Source organism: Lonchura striata, chromosome 5, assembly GCF_046129695.1.
Source record: "Lonchura striata isolate bLonStr1 chromosome 5, bLonStr1.mat, whole genome shotgun sequence".
Lineage (NCBI taxonomy): Eukaryota > Metazoa > Chordata > Aves > Passeriformes > Estrildidae > Lonchura > Lonchura striata.
Genome location: NC_134607.1, coordinates 24,681,090 through 24,699,844, shown reverse-complemented (window position 1 = coordinate 24,699,844; position 18,755 = coordinate 24,681,090). Strand labels below are relative to the sequence as shown.

Below are 18,755 nucleotides of genomic sequence, written 5' to 3'. Positions count from 1 at the left end.
TTTGTTTTAATGCATGTCAGTATTTCAGTGTTAACAGAGTCTTTCATCAGAAATGATTTACTATTCCCCTGCTGGCATGAGCTCAGCACTTAACAGAAGTGTTCCGAGTGCTCCTTCCAGGAAGGGATAAATATGCCCAAGTTTGATGGCATAAGTCAAACCTCAGCACCTTCCATGACATCAAAGATAATTTTCATTCTCTGCTGATACGTTTCTTGCACTTTCTGCAGAGCAAGTGGCAGTGTCTGCCATCAGTGACAGGCACTGAGCAGGCTATGTTTGCTGCATAGCAGGTGAGATATTGGCAGCTGTCTAAACATCAGCATCCACTGTCAACCTTGAAACCCCAGAGTATCTCACCTGAGCTCCACTGATGTTTCGCAAGGGCACAGCTCCTCTGTCAGGTCTGGCAGTCCTTGAGGTGTGTCATGGGTAGCCCAGGGATTTAGGCTGGTACTGCCTCCTATCTTAGGACTCTTGTGCATCTCTGAGACCCACAGACTCTCAATCACATCCAGTGTGATTTCTCTGCTCGGGGAAAGAGAAGGATGGAATTTCATAAAGAACAGAGTGGGGAAAAAACAAACTTATAAATCCTGTGAGAAACCTAAGCCCTTTATCCATGACATGTCTGAGAAATAACCTCTTACGCTGTGTTACATTATACCTCTTTTCTTTCCAGAGTGTACAATCATCACCCGCTAAAACTTCCAGCCAACTGCCATGTCAGGTACCTGCAAACACCCCTCAGCAGCCCACGCAGCAGCAGCAGCCCACTCAGCAGCAGCAGCCCACGCAGCAGCAGCAGCCCACTCAGCAGCAGCAGCCCACGCAGCAGCAGCAGCAGCAGCAGCAGCAGCAGCCCAGAGGACCAAACCAATCTAAGGTAGCTCACTGCCTGCTCACTTTCCTCCCTTGGTTTTCTTTGCTTGCTGCCAGCATTTTTACCCACAGGCAGTGGGTACAAACGTACCACATTCCAGTGGGTGTTGTTTGTGGATTGAAAACGAGGGGCTGGAGTGGGCAGCCTTGATTCACAGGGGTGTTTCAGGTTCTTGAAGGGACTGCTGCTGAACAGAAGAGGTGGCTGCTGCATGGAGAGAGGGTGGTGTGGGCAGTGTGGCTGCTTCTGAAGTGGCATGTGAGCTCAGAGGGGTAAAAAGGCTGTGACCTTGTAGTCTCTGGTATTGCTGAGCATGCTGTCATTTCTGTTCCCCTGCCCTGAGCATGCCAGTTAATCAGTGCTTTCTGAAGTGCTATACTGCTTCAGGAAAGAGAGCACCTCTGCCTTTAGGCCTCTCCACATGCTGGCTGTAGAGGCTATACTGTACATTTCAATGCTTTCTAGCCTCCTTAGCCTCTCTGAACTGTAATTAAGATAAAATACAGAAAAATTATGAACATTTTAGAGCTTGGAGGATAATTTCTGAGTCAGTTCTTGGAAAGGGTATGAAGACGGAAGTAATTTCTAGTATATTTAGAGTGAGAAATCTACTTTGCAAAGGGTCAGTGCCTTGGTTTGCTTTGAGACCTTGGAGAAAGTGGAGACAGTAAATAAATGCACCTCTTTCCTTGGAGTTCCTTAGCCTTTGTGCTGCAGAGGTGTCTGTACTGACTCTTCCAATCCTTTTGCCTCTCTATGAGGTCAGAAGCCAGGTCTGCAGGTGGTCACAGGGCAGCTGGCTTACACCAAGTTGTCTTTCTCAGCACCTCCAAACCTGCAGCCTTTCTTCCCCGATGGTTTCCATAAGCAGTTGCTGAAAATGGGTACTTCTGATAAAACCAGCCCACCTAGTGCGTCAAAAAAGGTACCCTGCCAGCACATCCCAGTGGCCTGTGCCATGGTTTCCAGTCCTTCTCAGGAAGAGTGGATCCCAGCAGAGCTGGTCTGGGGTCACTCCTCTACCTGTGGGTCACAACAAATGAGCAGCTTTCCAGGGAAAATAGGAGGGGCAAAGGCATTCATGTGTACACGTGTTGGAAGTGGCATTCAGCTGCTGCCCAGGGTTCACTGCTCTAGGGGAGGAAGTTTCTGTGTGGGTCATGCAAAGCTGCTGTAGAGAGAAAGGCCCGATCCTTGCTCTTATGGGCAGTTATGTGCTGATTCATCTGGTAAAGCTGAGTCATGAGCACGACTTCCTGCAACACTTGGGGTTTCCTATGGAGCTCTGGTGCTGCTGAGTGCTCTGGTGCTCTCCGCCCACCAGCAGGCTGTGAAACATGCTGCTAAGTGAAGCTGGCTTGTGACTCCAAAGCAGGCACTGTAGAGGGAGGTGGATAGAAGACAGGCCCTGGATGTATTGCAGAGAGTAGGCTGAACACACAAGGGAAATGCCCTTTCCCTCCAAAGTGCTGCAGGAATCCCCCGCTTGGATAGATGAGGCTCTCCCCTTCCAGGAGAAGTGAAGAGGTGGTTTGTGGCGTGGCTGCTTTAGCATTGGAAAAATCAGCTAAAGATTTCCAGCTGTGAGTCGAGGGGAAATTTGTCTTCTTCCCCTGTAGTCAGGGCATAGTGCAGAGTCCAGGGAAGGAGGCAGGCTGCTGTGGGTTGAGCAGTGCAGCCTGCTGTGAAGTGCTCACAGAGAGGTAATGGTCTCAAAGCAGCTGTGAGACAGGAGTCGATGTAGACTTTTCCCTGATTTGCATTCATTCCCTCTTCTGCCTTCATTTTAAACAGTCCTCATCACAGCCTGGCTCTCCTGCTGCCCCTTCCCCTTCCCAGATGGACCTGGAGCAGCAACAGCACACACCGCTTTTTGGAACTCCTCCACCTCCTCTTCCAGTTCCCTCAGTCCCAATGAAAGAACCACCACCAGGCTATGAAGAGGCCGTGAAGCAACAGCCAAAGGCCCAGGTGAGAACAGTTATTCTCCCTGGTTTCCTTGGAGAGCAGATGAAAAATTGCCACTGTTAATCAACTTAGTTTCTTCATGTGGGCCAGTGATAGGGAATGAAGACACAACCGCACCTTTCTCGTTGAATTTCCTCTGGAGGGTTTGGGGCGGGCCCTAAATCACAGGTGAAAAATCCCAAACAATTAATTGCTGTTGCTGACCATACTTTCCCAGCCGGTAACAGCCTGGGTTACAGAGGACTCTGTGCCATGTCATGGTATGCTCATTTTTGCTAGAAAACAGCCCTGTCCCTGGAGCAAGGGAGAGGCAGCAGCCAAGGGTGCTGCTGGAGGTGGAAGTTCCTCTGGTAAATAGGAAGCTAATCCTGAACTTGCTCTTCACAGGAGAATGGCTGTTCCAGCCAGCAGATGGATGACCTGTTTGATATCCTCATTGAAAGTGGAGGTAAGGAGATAAAGCCAGCATTTCCCTGGGTCTGAGTCTGGGGATTGCAGAGCACTGAGGGGAGAATCTGTCATGACCTCACTCTTTTCTCTGGTGTCCCTTCCACTGCCTTTAGCAATGGCAATAGTCATTAAAGCACGGAGGGAGATGTCAGTCAGGCCTTAATATGATTCTGTGATTCTTGATGGCTCTGCTGCATCAGATTCAGACACATCGCTTCTGAGATACTGGACAGAGATGGAATTTTGTGGAGGTGGGCTGGAAACTCCCCATAGTGAGACAAGCACAGGATGTTTCCTCATCCCAGCTGGTGGTCAGTGATGGCTTAGTCTGGGGGGTGTCTGTGGCCCTGGTGGGAGGGAGGGATCCTTCTGGTGCTCAGCCAGACTTTACCTGTTTGTTCCCTCTACAGAGATTTCTGCTGACTTCAAGGATCAGTCGTCTCCAGCTGGGAAAGAACCACCCGTGGCCCCAGCCTGTTCCTCACCACCCAGCAGCCACCACTCCTCTGAGCTGGCGGTGCCAGTGTCCCTGGGGCAGCCGGTGCTCGCAGGGCGGCTGGAGGACTTCCTGGAGAGCAGCACCGGCCTCCCGCTGCTGACAGCAGGCCACGACGGGCCAGAGCCCCTGTCCCTCATTGATGACCTCCACAGTGAGATGCTGAGCAGCTCGGCCATCCTGGACCACCCGCCTTCACCTATGGACACCTCGGAATTGCACTTTGCTCACGAGCCGTCTGGGGGCATAGCCCTGGATCTGGCTGAGGCTAACTTGGACAGCATGGACTGGCTGGAGCTGCCAGGGGGTTCTGTCATGAGCCTGGCTCCCCTGAACACCACGGCTCCCAGCCTCTTTTCCACAGACTTTCTTGATGGACATGATCTGCAGCTGCACTGGGATTCTTGCTTGTAATTCTGTGAGCAGAGACTGAAGGGAATGGGTGTGGGAGGGAAAGGCATGCAGAGGGAAGAGGCCAGTCAACCAAAAAAAAAAGAAAAAAAGAGCTCCTAGTATTTGTACTCCTCCCCTAACAGTATCCTTCCTGCGTGAAGCTGGCAGTGAGCCAGGCCAGGGCAGGGAGAATGGCTGCTGGGGGGAACAAGAGGCAGGAGGACAGGAGGAGTTGTGGGGCTTGTGGCCTCCTGCCCACTCCACACAGTCTGGCCCAGCCAGGGTGAGAACAGAGCCAACAGCCCCTGTTCCTCCAGGCAGGAGCAATGGCAGCACGTTGTTCCCTCACGTGGGACAGAGCACAACTGGGCCTGAGCTGTTTCCAGAAGCAGCACTCTGCGCTGTCCTGGGACTGGCGGATAAAGGGGGTTGTGCTGCCCCAGCACAGTCGGTCTTAACGGTTGTGGGAGGGGATTCTACCTCTGGAGCAGGACACAAAGGCAGGAGGGCTGCCTGGGGCCCAGAGCAGCTGCCCTCTGCACCACCTGCCATCTGTCAGGGGAGGGTCTGATCTGCCACAGGGCTGGAAAGAGCTGGGCAGAACAGGCACCTTCTCTAAATGTAGCCAAAGGGAACCAGGACTCCCCACTAACCTGGTAATGTCTAAGCTGGTTTCCCAAATATTGCTGAGCTTGGCAGAGGCCTGCCGGCCTGCCTGCTAGCTTCACTTGCTTTGGGCTGCAAAACAGTTTTTTAAGGTGCTAAAATCAGGTCCTTATATGTTAAAACTGCTGTCAGGCACAGCCCATTGCCCCCAGCTCCCATGGCACTTGTGACATCCCCAGGTGAGCAGGGCAGTCAGCTTGGGCAGGGACACAAAAGTGCCTGCATGTCCTGTGGAGCAGGTGAGGGGCACAGCTGGCAATCAGTAACATATCATTGAGGGCCATGTGCAATCTGTCTCCTGCCTTCGCTGTGTTGGATGCTTCACTGTAGCACGTGCCCCAGTGGAAAGCAGCAGCTGGGGATGGATGTTGGACCCCATAGGCAAGGAAGGGGAAGTGGGACTGCATGAGTGGTGTTGTGTGGCACAGGTCTTGGCTCAGTGACTGTGAGGGCCCCTTTCTGGGGAGGAGCCTGAAAGCAAGTTTTGGGCAGCTGACCTCTGCTCTTCCCTCCCTCCAGTCCCACAAGGTAAAAGTAAATGGCTGCTTACTTTGAGCTGGTGCCCTGTGTCCCTGTAGGGGCCCAGGCTGGTGCCTTGGGGGAACTGCAGACCAATGAGTGGGTTGACAAGCCCCGAGGACCTCAGAGCCATGACAATGCTATTCCTTGATCAGGGCTCTGTGGTAGAACACCAGGCCTGTGGCTCGCTCTTGTGCTGTTACTCCTGTTACTTTAGAATTTCACAGCCACACTGAGCAGGAGTGACATGGCTTACAGGGATGTGGCCACCTTGCCACAAGGCTGTCCCTGCTTTGGCCCTGAGCTGGGTCTAGGATGCTCACGCTGAGTGACGTGGGGGAAACTGTGGCTTCTGAAGTCATGCAGACTGAGGTACTGACCTGCTCAGGCAATGAAAGGATCAGCTGCCATCCTTCTCAGTTTATCTCCCTGAGGATGCTGTCCCCACCTTTCCCCTATGCTGTGCTGCAGAGCTTCCTGCTGGGGAGGGGTAGCTGTGAGCCACGTGCTGCTTCCCTGCAACTTTGGTACCTGGTCCTCTTCCCAGGGAGAGGCTGTGACACAGGGGTGCTGGTACCTCTGGTCCATGGTGAGGCAGGTGAATGCCAGCCCTGCACAATATGCTCTCCCTCAGCCACTGAACGGGCAGCAGGGTAGGGTCATGCCTGTTTGCAGCTGAGATACTCCTGCTTTCCTGAGCCCTTTGCTTGTTAACTGCATGGGGAGCCACTTTCTTAATCACTTGCAAGGGAAGCCTGCTGGCAGCTTCCTTTCTTTTCCCCTCCTCTCTCCTCTGGCCCTGAGCTGTAAGCAAGTTGGAGCCTCTTATGTGCCTCCCTCAGTGTCCGGGCTGGGGAGGATACCACCCCCCTTCCCCACAGACTTTGTATTCCTCAAGCTACAGTGTCACATCCTAAAAATCAGAATGAAAGAGTCTAGTGGGCACTCCCTTTTATCCTCCTGAGCCTTCCCTGAATTCTCTCCTGGTGCAGCCCAGATGCTCACTGGGAGCAGTGAATACTTAGCAATCACCTTACAAAGCTTTCACCAGCTCTGCCAGGGCAGCTGCCCAGCTGTGGGGGCAAGAGGCAAGGAGTTTCTAAGGAGGAAAGTGTGGGAGGACCTCCGAGATGCTAGGGGGAAAAAGTGAGGCTTCCTGTTTGTCAAACTCAAGCAAAATCAGGTTCTTCTAGCCCATAGTTGCAGAAGCCTCCACAAAAACCAGCTGTGTGATTTCTTTGGTACAAATAATTACAATTCTATTAAATAAAGGAGGAAATTATCAATAAAGTGCAATGAGCTCCTAGAGGAAGGTAGGAGCACTCCAGCTGCAGTCCTGGCCTGACCCAGCCCTGCTTCCTTGCCTGGACCAGGTACTCCAGTGATTGGCAGAGAGATGCCAATGCCTAATAGCAGTGTAGCCCTTCCCAGAGATTGCTGGTGGAAGGCTGATTCCACAGCTGCTCCCTTTCACCTTCACCCATCCAGCATCAGGTGTGAAACTGTAGGAATTTAGTGACCCTGACTTTGCCCAACATACTTGCATTGGCTGAAGAGCTTCAAGGAGCCCAGATGATAAAGAACCATGAGCCTCATGTCCTGAGGAGCCTGGCTGACCTGTGGGAGCCCCTGTGCACAAGGGGCTTCTGCCAGGTGAGCACTAACCCTGTGTGTGTAGGCAGAAGGTAAGGTGGTGCCTCAGGCCCAGAAATGTTAGAAAGTCTTCTCCCCAAACAGTGCCCAGAGCAGGCTTGCCCAGTTCTCTGCTTTCTTACTATTATTTCTTTGAATAATAGTTCAATAGTTCTTTGTTGGAAGAGGTATTCCCCTGGACATACATTTTTGCACCCATTGGGAAAAACAAAGTCTGATGTTCTGCCTCTACCTTGAATGTAATCCTGAATCTTTCTGCTGTAACCACTACTTGTTTGTAATGTGTATTTGACTAGCACGCACTCTCCCTTCCACTATGCAGCCAATGGCGAGGAGTGATCAGCACCATCAGAGTTGGATGGTGTTGGGGGGCATCAGATCCAGAGCGAGTATTCAACTGGAAAAGGATAAAAGTGACAAGTTAATGGGGGAGAGAATGGATCTTTAAATTGAATTATTTTTTCAGTTACAAATATTTGAAGAAAAAAAGTCCATTTTATTAAAAAAATTCCAAACAGCCATGTTCTCAAAAACTTCTCTGCTATGTTGGTGGGAGGACTTGGGGCCATTCTGCCTTTTCCAGCTAAGGGTGGGTGATCCCTCTGTGTCTTTCTCAAACCTGAAAAAAGCAGCTTAAGTGGTGGTGGCTCAGCTGCAGGGAGATTCCCTCAGTGTATGGAAATTACCTAAGCTGCAACCAGAAGCAGGTTTTACCAGGGACAGCTATTAGTCTCCCCCAGCCCAGCAGTCTGGTCAGGACTACAGGTAGTGAGTTGACATTACCCCTTCCACAGCCACATTACAAAGGAATTACCTTCACTGAAGACACTCACGTTCTAATCAGAACATACGCTGTAACTTCCATCCTCCCACAAGACTTGACTTCTAAACACAGTTCTCCCAAGTTCTCCCAGTGCCCTGTTACTGTCCCAATTCGCAGCTCAGCTTACACCTTCTTTTTCCAGACACACTTCTTGTACAGAAAACACTGCTGTCCCCACCACCCAGCCCTGCTTTCTGCTAGCCCCTCTCCCTTTCCCCTAAGGGTCCTCCCCCTGCAGTGTCCCTACAATCCATAGTTTCCAGTATTTCTGGCTTTTCTGGGGCTCTGCTGTGGACTTGCTCTTAGGGCTGGTGGCAGCAGAACTGGCTCTGCCCTGGCTGCTACGTGACCTTGTGGGCTTCTCCAATGAAAGGAGCTCCCTCGGTGCCAGCACAGAAACGGTATCACAATTGCCAAAGGCAAGAAAGGAAAAATTAAACCAAGTCCTGGCCCTGTCAAAAAAAGATAAAGCCCAGCGTTCTCCCAAGACGCAGTTTTTATTTACAAATCTACCAAATAAAGGAAAGTAAGAATCTAGTGTCATCCCATCAGTAGTTTGTGCTCACAGACAAGTGCTTTCAGTAGAAAGTCACAGACTCCATATCCAGAGCCACCACCAAAAAGCAGCAATTCTCCACTCCTGACCCACGTCCCCGTTGCCATCGCAGAGCAAGGAGGACGAGTTAGTCTCCCTGAGCCAGCTCCAACCTAAACCTTGTCCTGAGCTACAACAGTGCCAAAATATACATGTTCCTGGAGTAAATTTACAGCTTTTTGGTTAACAGTAAAAATAATCTAGAGATTAAAATGACAGCATGAAACACTCTTATTTAGAGGAGAGGTGGTTTTTGTCTGCTCCCAAAGTATACAATGACCATCCCCCTAAGGCTGTTACAGTGGTAACAGGCTGGTAAATTTGGGCAACTCCTGTCAACACCCCACACCAGTGCCAGTGAGGTGGGATGAAACTGATGCCAGTTCCCCTTTCTCAGCTCCAGGTCAAAGGAACTTGTCGACATGTCCCCCAGCAGAGGGGAGCCCTTGGCTGGCACCGAGGGGATGTGCTCTCCCTGCTCCTGTACAGCAGTGAGTCTCTCACCAGCACAATTCCACATGCAACTGCAGTGCAAACTGTCAGTGGCTCTCATGGATCAAAGCTCTTCCCCACAGCTCCAGCCACAGACATGCTCACATGGGGCAGGGCACAATGGCTCCAGCCAGGCTGCTCCCCTGGGCACTGGTGGGGAGGCAGGGCTGAGGAAAGCAGAAAATGGGGGTGGCAGAATGTGGAAAACTGGGAGGGGGCACTTGCTTTTTGTAGCCAGAACACACTTGTACCTTTGCAGCATCACCCTCGACTATCAGCCCCCTCGGGTCTGTAGCTCAGTGTCTCAGCACTGCTCCATCTGTCCCAGGTGGTTTGGCAGCCCCCAGGGGGGATTTTGTCACAGATACAACTGGGTGGGGTTGGGGGCAGGGGGTGAGACATGAGGGGGTGGAGGAGAAGACTGTGGCCATCGAGAAGATCCCCCAGGATGGGGCGGGGTGGGGGGGTCACCCATCTATATCCCAGCTGAAGAGATGGTGCTTCACAAGCATGTCCTGCACCCCTTCCTTCAGTGGCTTCTTCTCCTTCTCCTGCAGGATGACACAGAGACCCGGGTCAGTGCACCACACCCAGAAAAGGAGAGGCTGTGTCTGCAGGCAGTCTGAGCATGCCAAGGCTCTGGCACCCAGACAGAGCAGCTTCCTGCACTTCCCACCTTTGCACAGCTGGCACAGGGTTTGGAAAGCACGGGGGAAAAGAGGGAGCCTGTCACTTCCCTCTGCCCCACGTGGGCAGGGCAGGCAGACCCCTCTGCCACCACTGCCCCACAGCTCCAGCTGCACAGCCTGCCCTGGCAAGGAAAGCAGCCCCATCCACAGCCTCTGGAGCTGGCTCCAGAGAAGGCAGAGAATGGACTGTAGCACAAAGCTGGGAGACAGAGGGAGTTAAGTGAAGCCCCTGGTTCAGTGAGAGAATGAGAGATGCCACCTACTCACCTCCCTCTTTATTGGTAGCTCCCAGTCCTGAGAGAGGCTGAAAGCAAATTTGCCGAGGACCCTGATACAAAGCCAGAAGAGAGCAACGTTAAAACAGATCTCCCAGACCACACTCCCACCCCACAACTGCTGCCCCAGGCACACAAATACACTGCCTCCCCAGCTTATCCTGGCATGCCACTAAGCTTACAAGGATGAAATTCCTTGTTTGATGGTGTTGAAAAGACAGCGGCAGTCACTCATTCCCTGTTTCTCCTCCTCGCTGGGCTTCACATCCTCCCAGGCCCAGGCTGGAAGAAGGAGCTTGAAGATGTGACTCAAGTGCAGCCCCTACAGAGCCTGGTACAGCAGTACAGGGAGGCACGGGCAGCCCCGGGTTGCAGATAATGCCTGGCTGAGGGTTGCAATGGCAGATGGCAGGTTCCTCTCCAGAAAGCAGACCCCTTCCTGCAGCACCTCAGAGTTCTGCAACACCCTCCCTCTCCCCAGAGTAAGAGAAGTGTCCTCCAGCAGAAGTGCTCTAGGGGGCTAGCACGGGGAGCTCCCTTGCTGGCTGGGAGAAGTAGGATGTAAGACATTAACCAGTCCCCCTTGGTCCTTTGGTTATGCCCAACTGGTACTGCCCCCATGCTGTGGGACACGGCAGCCCAGAGGTGGCAGAAACCCTCTCCCAATCAGCAGCAGGCTGAGAACACGACACCCTGCAGTGTGCACACACAGGCCTGCTCTGGCTACAGATGCTCTCACTGGGACCTAAGGCAAGTGGGTGGTGCACACAAAAGCCAGCTTCCACTGAACCACAGCGGGAACCAGGCTGGAGCAGGCGATGGCAGGGGATGTGCCTTCCAGCTCCTGGGATTTCACCTGGCTTTTCAGAGTGCAGGAGGGTCAGAAGCATGGATGCCTGGAGCCCCAGGGAGTGTGCCCTGAGCTCCAAGTGTCTGCTTTGTGCAAGCTCAGGCACTAAAGCTGCTTTCAGCCCCTGACACCACTCCCTCACCTAACCAGGGTGAGGGAAATCAGTGGGTGATGGGCTCCTTCCCAGCTAATGACTGTCCAACTGTCTCCCTAGCACAGTCCCTGCTTCCTGCTTGGACTCAGAGTACCTAGCAAAGGACATGGAGAAGCAGTGGGGTTGAAAAGGCAGACTCTCCATCAGAATAGGTTTACAGCAGGAGGCTGCTGGCAGGCAAAGACTGCCTGCTTGTCACAACAGGACCCCAGAAGCCAAACTCTGCTCTTGGATCAGGCAGGCACAGTGCCTCACAAATAAACTGTCCAGAGATTTCCTGCTGTCTCAGCACAGAGCAGGAAATCTCTATGGCTGAGATGTCTGGGCAGCCCATGCTGCAACTCACTGGAGAGGGCCCAAACCCAGCCACCTCCTTCAGAAGAGGAAATCTATTCCAGACACTGGCACAGGGACATGCCATTGGGACACTCACCTCAGCTCACATTTGATCTGCACCCAGCCAGGACTGCGCAGGAATGACCAGGGATGGAACCACTTCTCCACAGTCTGCAGGCTTGAGCACAGCACCTCCAGCCACAAATGCAGCACCTGTTCACTGCAACAATGGGGTATAGGCTTGTTACTCAGCTGCAGCCAGGAAAGAAACCCTGTCCCTCTGGGGTAGTCTGTTTTCAAGCCCTGACCCCCATCCACAGCCCTGTCCCCATTGGGAACAGGATAACCCCATAAACTTGTGTGAGCCACCCCATACAACAGGAGCTCCTTCTTCCAGCTAGGAATCAGGCTAGCACAACACACAAGGAACTCTCCCAGTGGTTGCAGTGAGAGGGGGGAAAAACAGTGGCCTAAGAGTGAAACCACTGCTACCCTTAAGCCCATTCTGCCCCTTCCCAACCTCTTTGCAGCCAAAATGCTGAGGGTACCAGGGCCAGATGACTCACTTGAGTCCGACACAGATGAGAGAACGAAGCTTCACATCCATCTGTGCATGTGCAGCATCGTGTGTCATGTTTACAGCCTGAACTGCCTGTAGGGAGGGAAGGTGTGGTTACTGCTGGGCAGCCACTTCAGCAATGCAGCTGAACGCTGCCCTCCCTGGAGCTCCCGCCCCCCCAGTGCCCCCTGCTAGCACAAGAGGGGCTAACGGAATGTCTGGGAGACTCTGGAGCATCTCCCTCCAACAATCTCCACAGGAAACGTCCCCAGAGTAGGAGCTGGGCTCTGGCTGGGCTTGGGGTAGCACTCACCCGGTAAAGCAGCTCCTCTGGAGTGAGGACTTTGCCATCTTCATCAAGCCTGTAAAGATCACAGCAGAGGCCCAGCTAGCTCCAGTCACCCTGAGCACATGCAGGCCTTTCCTGCTTCCTACCCCAACAGCTCTCGTGCTACTGCTGAGCCCAGAGGTGCCCCTCCAGCCATGAGAGCCAAATACAGACCCAGAATCAAACACAGGGGCCCAGGGGAAGGGACAAGAGCCACTGCTAGCCCCAGATCAGCACAGGCACAGCAGCCTGCTGACATGACACCCACAGGAGCATGGGGCAGGCCATGAGTCTTGCCAAGTCTTGCTGCTTGCAGAGCAGCATCAATCTGATGAGCACGGAGGAGCAGGGCACAGACCTGTAAGTCTTGCAGAGAACAAGGCGAGAATACACCGAGTCAAAGTCCCGTTCCACTTCCCGGCTTGCAGCCTGGAGGAGCAGAGGGACACTCAGCACACCTGCCCTACAGCCAGTCATCTCAGCCCTCTGACAACACTACCCCATGAAGGGAACTGGGACATCTCACCTCTTCAATGAACAGCCAAGGGTGGCAGGCCCCCCCCAACAGAGATGGCTTCTTCAATCCATGTTCAAATATGGACTTCAAGGCTGGACAGAGTGTCCCTCGCACCAAGTCTGTCACTCCCTCTGTGACAGAGTCATCTCCAGCGATGGAGTACTGAGGAACAGGAAGAGCCAGCTCTCAGGGGGCAGAGAGGTGGAGGTGGTCCACTCATCCACATCTCTGCACAGACCAATTCCACTCCCAGGTGCCTAACAGAACCCCTTCCCTCCTCTACCTGTCATGCTCTTGCATAAGGCCCCATGTTCTGTGCTACTGCAGGGGATCTCCTGGGATCTTTGTGTTTAGGTGGCCCAGAAGACCACACAAGTGACCCCAGCACCATCCTGGCAGCATTCAGCACACAGGAATGTGATGGTGTGATGTTGACTGAGCTAAGGTGTGGAGAGGGACTTGCACTGAAGATCTCTGGGACTCTGTAAGCTGCTAAAAGTCAAGACAAACAGAAGTAAATAGGAATTTCCAGGTCAGGGGGTACATCACTTTGAGGTATCACACTGACACTCTGCTAACATCTGTAAGTGGGATCCTCTCTGTTTCCACAGTTAGGAGGAGAAACACTCAGCATGCAGGACATTTCTGTGCACAGAGAGGTGATCTGCATCTAAGGAGCCAGCCCGAGAGAGGGGGAAGGAAGCAATATGTGAATACTGACATCTCTCTGGGGGCTTCTCTAGGGGGCCTTGGGTCAGCCTTTGAGCTCTTCCTCACTCCCCAGATGCTGAGAAGAAAGAGAACTGGACCTTCTCCATTTCCCCTGAAAACTGCTGAGGTCAAAAGCTGCTAATGTTTGTCTCATACACACTACCCAAATCTTGAGCACATATTGAAGTATCTGCTATAGATAAGCGCCATCCCATCACTGCCAGCTGTAAGAGGAACTAAGATGGATTGTCCCCTTGGGCACAGCTGCTTGGGAAAAATTTACTGTCATGGCCACAAAGCATGAGCAGGATCCATAGGTACAGCCTCAAAGGAGTAAAAGAACACAGGCAGCTGGGAGCAGATAGAATCATTGCCCTGTTTCCTCATCTCTAGGGTCCTTGCAACCCCAGGCATCCCACACAGATGCCTCGGCAGCCCTCTGGGGCCCTCATTCTCCATTTGGTCAGCATGAAGAAGTTGAGCAAACAGGCTTAGGAAGGTAGGCTGCCTGATCACATCACAAAGTACTCAATGGCCAGAGAAAGCAAACAGACTGAAGGAGGGAAATCTATGGCTCTTTTCATCTGTGGCTTTTTTCAGTTATGACAAAACTATTTTTTTAAATGTGAAGGTTTTTTTTGTAATGGTGGGGTTTTGAGGTACCTCTTTACTCCGCTCATCCAAGATCTCCACAAATTTTGCAGGAAACCAACCTACAAAGAGTGAACAAAGAGATGAGCCTGATAAAGATACCGAGAAATCCTTACACAAAGCCCAGTAAGAGCTGAGATAAAAATCAGAGTTCATAGGACCTACCCCCAAAGAAGGAAGCAAACTGCCTCAAAATCACAATAACTAAGGCAGTTGTACAAGAAAGTCAATTGCAGAACACTGCTCATATGCAGCAGTGGTGGCATGCACCCAACCACCCCATGCCAGGAGGATGGAGCCTAAACTTGCTGTTTGCAAGAAGTAACCGGGTCACTGCTGCATGACTGCTCTCATACGTTTGCTTTGCCCCTGGCGGATACTCTGGGTACCTGGCAGAGCCTTTGCTGCCAGAGTAGTTGTTGTAGATGAATGGATGCTCTGCATCTGGCCCCATTCTCCCCAGTGCAACCCATCCTGTTCTCACCTCTCAGTCCATTCAGCTCTCCCACCCAACAGTGCTCATCCTTCTGGGAAATGATCTGAAAAAGAGGGAGTGGAAAATACCAGTTGAAGAGGTTGCAGTGGCAGGAGGGGTACAGCTGCCTGGCTGTGTGTCCACAATGAGGAACTGCTTTCTTCCCAACTGCTTTGCCAATGTTCTCATTTCACATGGCCCAGGGCCTTCAAGGGCACTAAACTACTGCAAACATCCTCTTCTCCCAAGTTTTAGATGGGACGCTCACAGCTGAATGCAAATGGATGCTTTTACAGTTGTATCACAGTTCAGTATGCAGTATTAAACTGGGACTTGGGCTGGACCAAATTCATCTTTTGCACAGCCATGCAGCAGCCAGGAAAGGGCCTTGGTGGTGGCAGCAAGAACGACCCACAAGACAACACTCAGAGAAACACACTGCCTCATCCCCAGGCAGTTCCTAGGAGCACCAGCTGCTTCTCTTGGGCTTCTAACTGGGCTCTTATCTCCTCCCTTCTTTCCCCTGCAGGAGAGGTAGCACAGCGTCCCAAACAAGCTGGGTCTGCTTGTCCCCCGTGATGCCTGTCCACAGTCTGACACACCGTAATGATGTCGTTTTTGCGGAAGCCCAGCTCGTCATCATCGTGGCGCTCAAAATCCAGCAGTGCCTTGGCTCGGCGGCGCCGGTTGCGGGAACAGGCCACGTAGTTCTCATGGTCCCGCTGGTGGCTCTCCATGCTGTAGTCTGGGGTCAGATCCTAGCAGGTACACACATGAGAGCAGAGAGGAATCAAAGTCCACAAGTGTCTCCTGGTTACCTGCCAAAGCTTGCCTGCTCTTGTTTCCAAACCTTTTCCTGCTCCTAGACAGCAGACAGCCTCTCAGCACAGCCCTCCACCACAGATGAATTAAGCAAGCCTCACCCTCCAGCCATTACACCTGGCATGCTCTTTCTCAAGCCCACACCTCAAGAACATTTGAACAGCCATGTCCTGTGTTGAACACTCAAAACTCATGCCTGGAGCACACAGCAGTGCAGATCCAGCTGTTTCCACTCACAATTATGCAGTTTTTGGGATCCACACACTGGAAGTGCCGTGCCACCTGGAGAATGGCCTCACGCAGGTCAGCCACCAGCTCTGTCTGCTTGATGTTCTTGGCTTTCAGTGCCTCCAGATCATCATCCCCTGGTGGAGCCCATGCAGCCAGAGGGAAAGCAATGGAAGTAAAGCAAGTACATGGTATTTATTATTTTGTTACTGTTAGAATTTATTGGTTCTGAAGAAACCAAACAAGCCTAACATCAGAAGTACCTAAACTAAGGCAGGTACTTACTGCCAATCTATTCAATAATGTAAATAGTACATACCAATCTGACTGCATCAAAGTTTAAGGAGATGATACTTCCATCTGCATATCGAACTGGAATATGCCATCTTTGATCTGTCTGGGAAACTCAGTATACCAAAGTACTACTTTCAAGACGTGTCTGTAATATATGGTCAGCTGAAAGGTGGGATACAAGACTGGTGAACTTGCAGTAATTCCCTTCAGCTGACATTCTCTTGAAACTGAATCACGTTTTGGTTGAATTACTTTTGATATTTATATAACTCACAGGCTGAGAGCACATTCTTCACTGAGTCTTGGAAAAGATCTGAAAAACTAAGACAGCCTATTTTCTTGTCCCAGTTATGAAGTCAGAGCCACGAGAGACCTCAAGCTACTTAAGAGCCAGACTTCAAATGTTTGGGGTGTACAGAAATGGTCATGAGCCCAAAGTAAAAGTTACCAAAGCATCTTTTAACTATCACTAATTCCCCCAGGAGTTTTGACAGCCTATGTCTATTGCCTTACGCAGAAAGATACCCGATAGGGTGGATTCTTTAGATTCTTTTTGTTAATGTATCTACATGCCTTAAATACTGGGTACATGATGTTTGGGAACAATGAACCATTTCCTTATTTTTCTAAAAAAATAATTTTCTATTAAATCCAAAGTGTACTTTCATATATCTGTTTTTGCTCCCTCTATAATATACTGAAGATGTGGTAGCTTGATTAACATAATTAACATTTAAATTTATGTATTTTTTCACTGAACTCTAATGTTTGTACAAACACAGCTTTTATTCAGGACCCAAGTAAATCACCAGCTAGCAAATTATTACTCTGCTTATCTTCTAGCAGCATTATAGAAAACCATATAAATAAAGCATGGCCTGAGCTACAGCTGCTGCAACAGCTATACACACGTTAAACTTGTGCTAATTGAAAAGTGATTAAGAGTACCTTTTAGTCATGTGATCCTAATTAAAAAGACCCAAACTTTAGAAACATAAACAAAAGCACAACATTAGATAGAAAACAATTACAAAAATAATTTTATATCTGCTACATTAAATTATTTGAGATACATCACATTCACAGAGCTTAAGAGAAAACTGAACTTTGCTTCTGAATTAGAAAAATTGTGGGGCATAGTTACTCCCAGTCTAAGTAATAAAAAAATAACAAAATCTCCTCCTCTGTATCCAGGGGTAGGTACAGGGCATGCCAGTACTCTCAGTATTCAGAGATGCAGAGATGGAAGATAGATAGGTGAGCACGTAGATGTCAGGGGTTCCCAAAAATGTCATGCTGCTAAAATAGAATGCAACTAGAGAAGAAACTAAACCACAGCTACACTAGCTCTGTGGGCTGCTTTCATTTACATAGATCATTGATTCTTTCTGTCATCTCTCAGTCCCATCTGGCCAAAACACCATGCTCTTCCTTCTCTACTCAGATCAATCCTAGACAAACACAAGCAGGAGATGTGGGAAGCAAGTTCCACACTCTCACCTTAAAGTGTGTATGGTAAGAGGAAAACAGCTGGCGTGTCCCCCAGACTCACCTCACTGCACTCAACATGTACACTTTCAAACTTCAACACCCACATTTCCAAACAGGAAACCACATTGCATGATCAGCCACATGTGCGGAGCTCTACTTGGAGCCTGCAAAAACTGATGAGCTACACAGCTCTGCACAGGAGGAGCTCTTCTGTATTCCCTTGCTGCAATGCCCACACAACAGGAAAACACCTCTTGCATGTTCTGCTCTCCACCAAATAATCTTTCCTTATTTGTTTCTCTTCCTGCATTGTGAATCTAGTACAACTCTTTGTATCTCAACTACAGAAAGCCCTGACCAACCTGATCTAGCATGAGCAAGAGTCTGCTTCAAGTAGGAGATGTTGGAATACAGACACTGAGAGGTCTCTTCTAAACAGTGCTACTGTGATTCTATGACTCCTGCCCAAGTTACTACCACATCTGAATTCACTCTAAGGAAGAAGAATTAATCTCTGGGTAAGTTCTCCTTCCCTCCCAGATGAGGGAAGTAAGTACCAGTACTACACAGTAGTAGACACATTTAGGCACAGGCAGCAGACTACATTTAGGATTGACTGTCAGTTCCCAGTAGAGGGTGAATTTATCACATACACGCTTTCCTTCCTCTCACTTGGGCTGAATTTTTCCATTGTGGTCAACTACTGCAGGATGACAACTTCTCAGTTTTAACTAACGTTTTAAATATTAATAATGTTAGGTAAAACACATGATGGTTATTGTACAGAAGCCCCACTAAAATGGTAAAACCCTATCAATTATCTTTTTTCTACCACTGATATATTTTGAATCTTGAACTTAAAATTTATCTTTGTGCAAGTGCATAACTCACTATCACCTCCATGAAAATACTCAAACTGTCAAGGAGACAGACACAAGAAAGGTGTGTGAAGCAGCCAAATTCCCAGCAAGTTCAGTCTGTACCAACTGTATGATAACATTACATAGAAAAGCTCTGAGTTTAGGTTGCACAAGCAACTTTCCTGTGTTTCTTCACTTCTGCATGCTTGACTTTACAGCATCGTGGGTATTCCACCATCATTTTTATATGTACTGTTCTATGTGCTTGTAGGAAAAAATATATCAGCTTCCTGGAGAACATCAGAAAAGCTCCTCTCTGGAAAGACCAGTAAAGCCCATTTTTAGATTTATTCAGGCTATTTCAACAACAACAGGAACACTGAGTCCTGCAAATTCAGTATGTTGCCTTCTTCCGGAAAAACAATTCCTGTGGTGACATGTGGCAATTTCAAAAAGACCAGCCAATTTCAAGTAAGGTGCTGACAGTGAGGCTTACAGCATACAGACTCTTATGGAGTCAAGAAATAAGTTACTCTTAAACTCCTCCAAAAGCTATTCTGACTGTACCCTTTCTGGA

At 50.2% G+C, this 18,755-nt stretch overlaps 2 protein-coding genes across 8 annotated transcripts in view; one reads left to right on the top strand and one right to left on the bottom strand.

The window, feature by feature from the left end:
- MRTFA (myocardin related transcription factor A) overlaps positions 1–4,312 on the top strand; it is a 74,377-nt gene extending 70,065 nt beyond the window's left edge. For all 3 annotated transcript variants that reach the window (XM_077783413.1, XM_031507180.2, XM_077783412.1), the window contains 4 exons: positions 683–886; positions 2,678–2,854; positions 3,239–3,299; positions 3,712–4,312. In XM_077783413.1, coding sequence (XP_077639539.1) covers positions 683–886; positions 2,678–2,854; positions 3,239–3,299; positions 3,712–4,211 — 942 coding nt within the window. In that variant the 3' untranslated portion in view covers positions 4,212–4,312. The remainder of the gene's footprint in view (positions 1–682; positions 887–2,677; positions 2,855–3,238; positions 3,300–3,711) is intronic.
- A 4,017-nt stretch (positions 4,313–8,329) lies between these two features.
- SGSM3 (small G protein signaling modulator 3) overlaps positions 8,330–18,755 on the bottom strand; it is a 28,922-nt gene continuing 18,496 nt past the window's right edge. For all 5 annotated transcript variants that reach the window (XM_021552811.3, XM_021552810.3, XM_021552808.3 and 2 more), the window contains 11 exons: positions 15,543–15,670; positions 15,086–15,241; positions 14,493–14,547; positions 14,021–14,070; positions 12,656–12,808; positions 12,488–12,558; positions 12,115–12,163; positions 11,809–11,894; positions 11,340–11,462; positions 9,895–9,955; positions 8,330–9,489 (listed from right to left, as the gene is read on the bottom strand). In XM_021552811.3, coding sequence (XP_021408486.1) covers positions 9,406–9,489; positions 9,895–9,955; positions 11,340–11,462; positions 11,809–11,894; positions 12,115–12,163; positions 12,488–12,558; positions 12,656–12,808; positions 14,021–14,070; positions 14,493–14,547; positions 15,086–15,241; positions 15,543–15,670 — 1,016 coding nt within the window. In that variant the 3' untranslated portion in view covers positions 8,330–9,405. The remainder of the gene's footprint in view (positions 9,490–9,894; positions 9,956–11,339; positions 11,463–11,808; positions 11,895–12,114; positions 12,164–12,487; positions 12,559–12,655; positions 12,809–14,020; positions 14,071–14,492; positions 14,548–15,085; positions 15,242–15,542; positions 15,671–18,755) is intronic.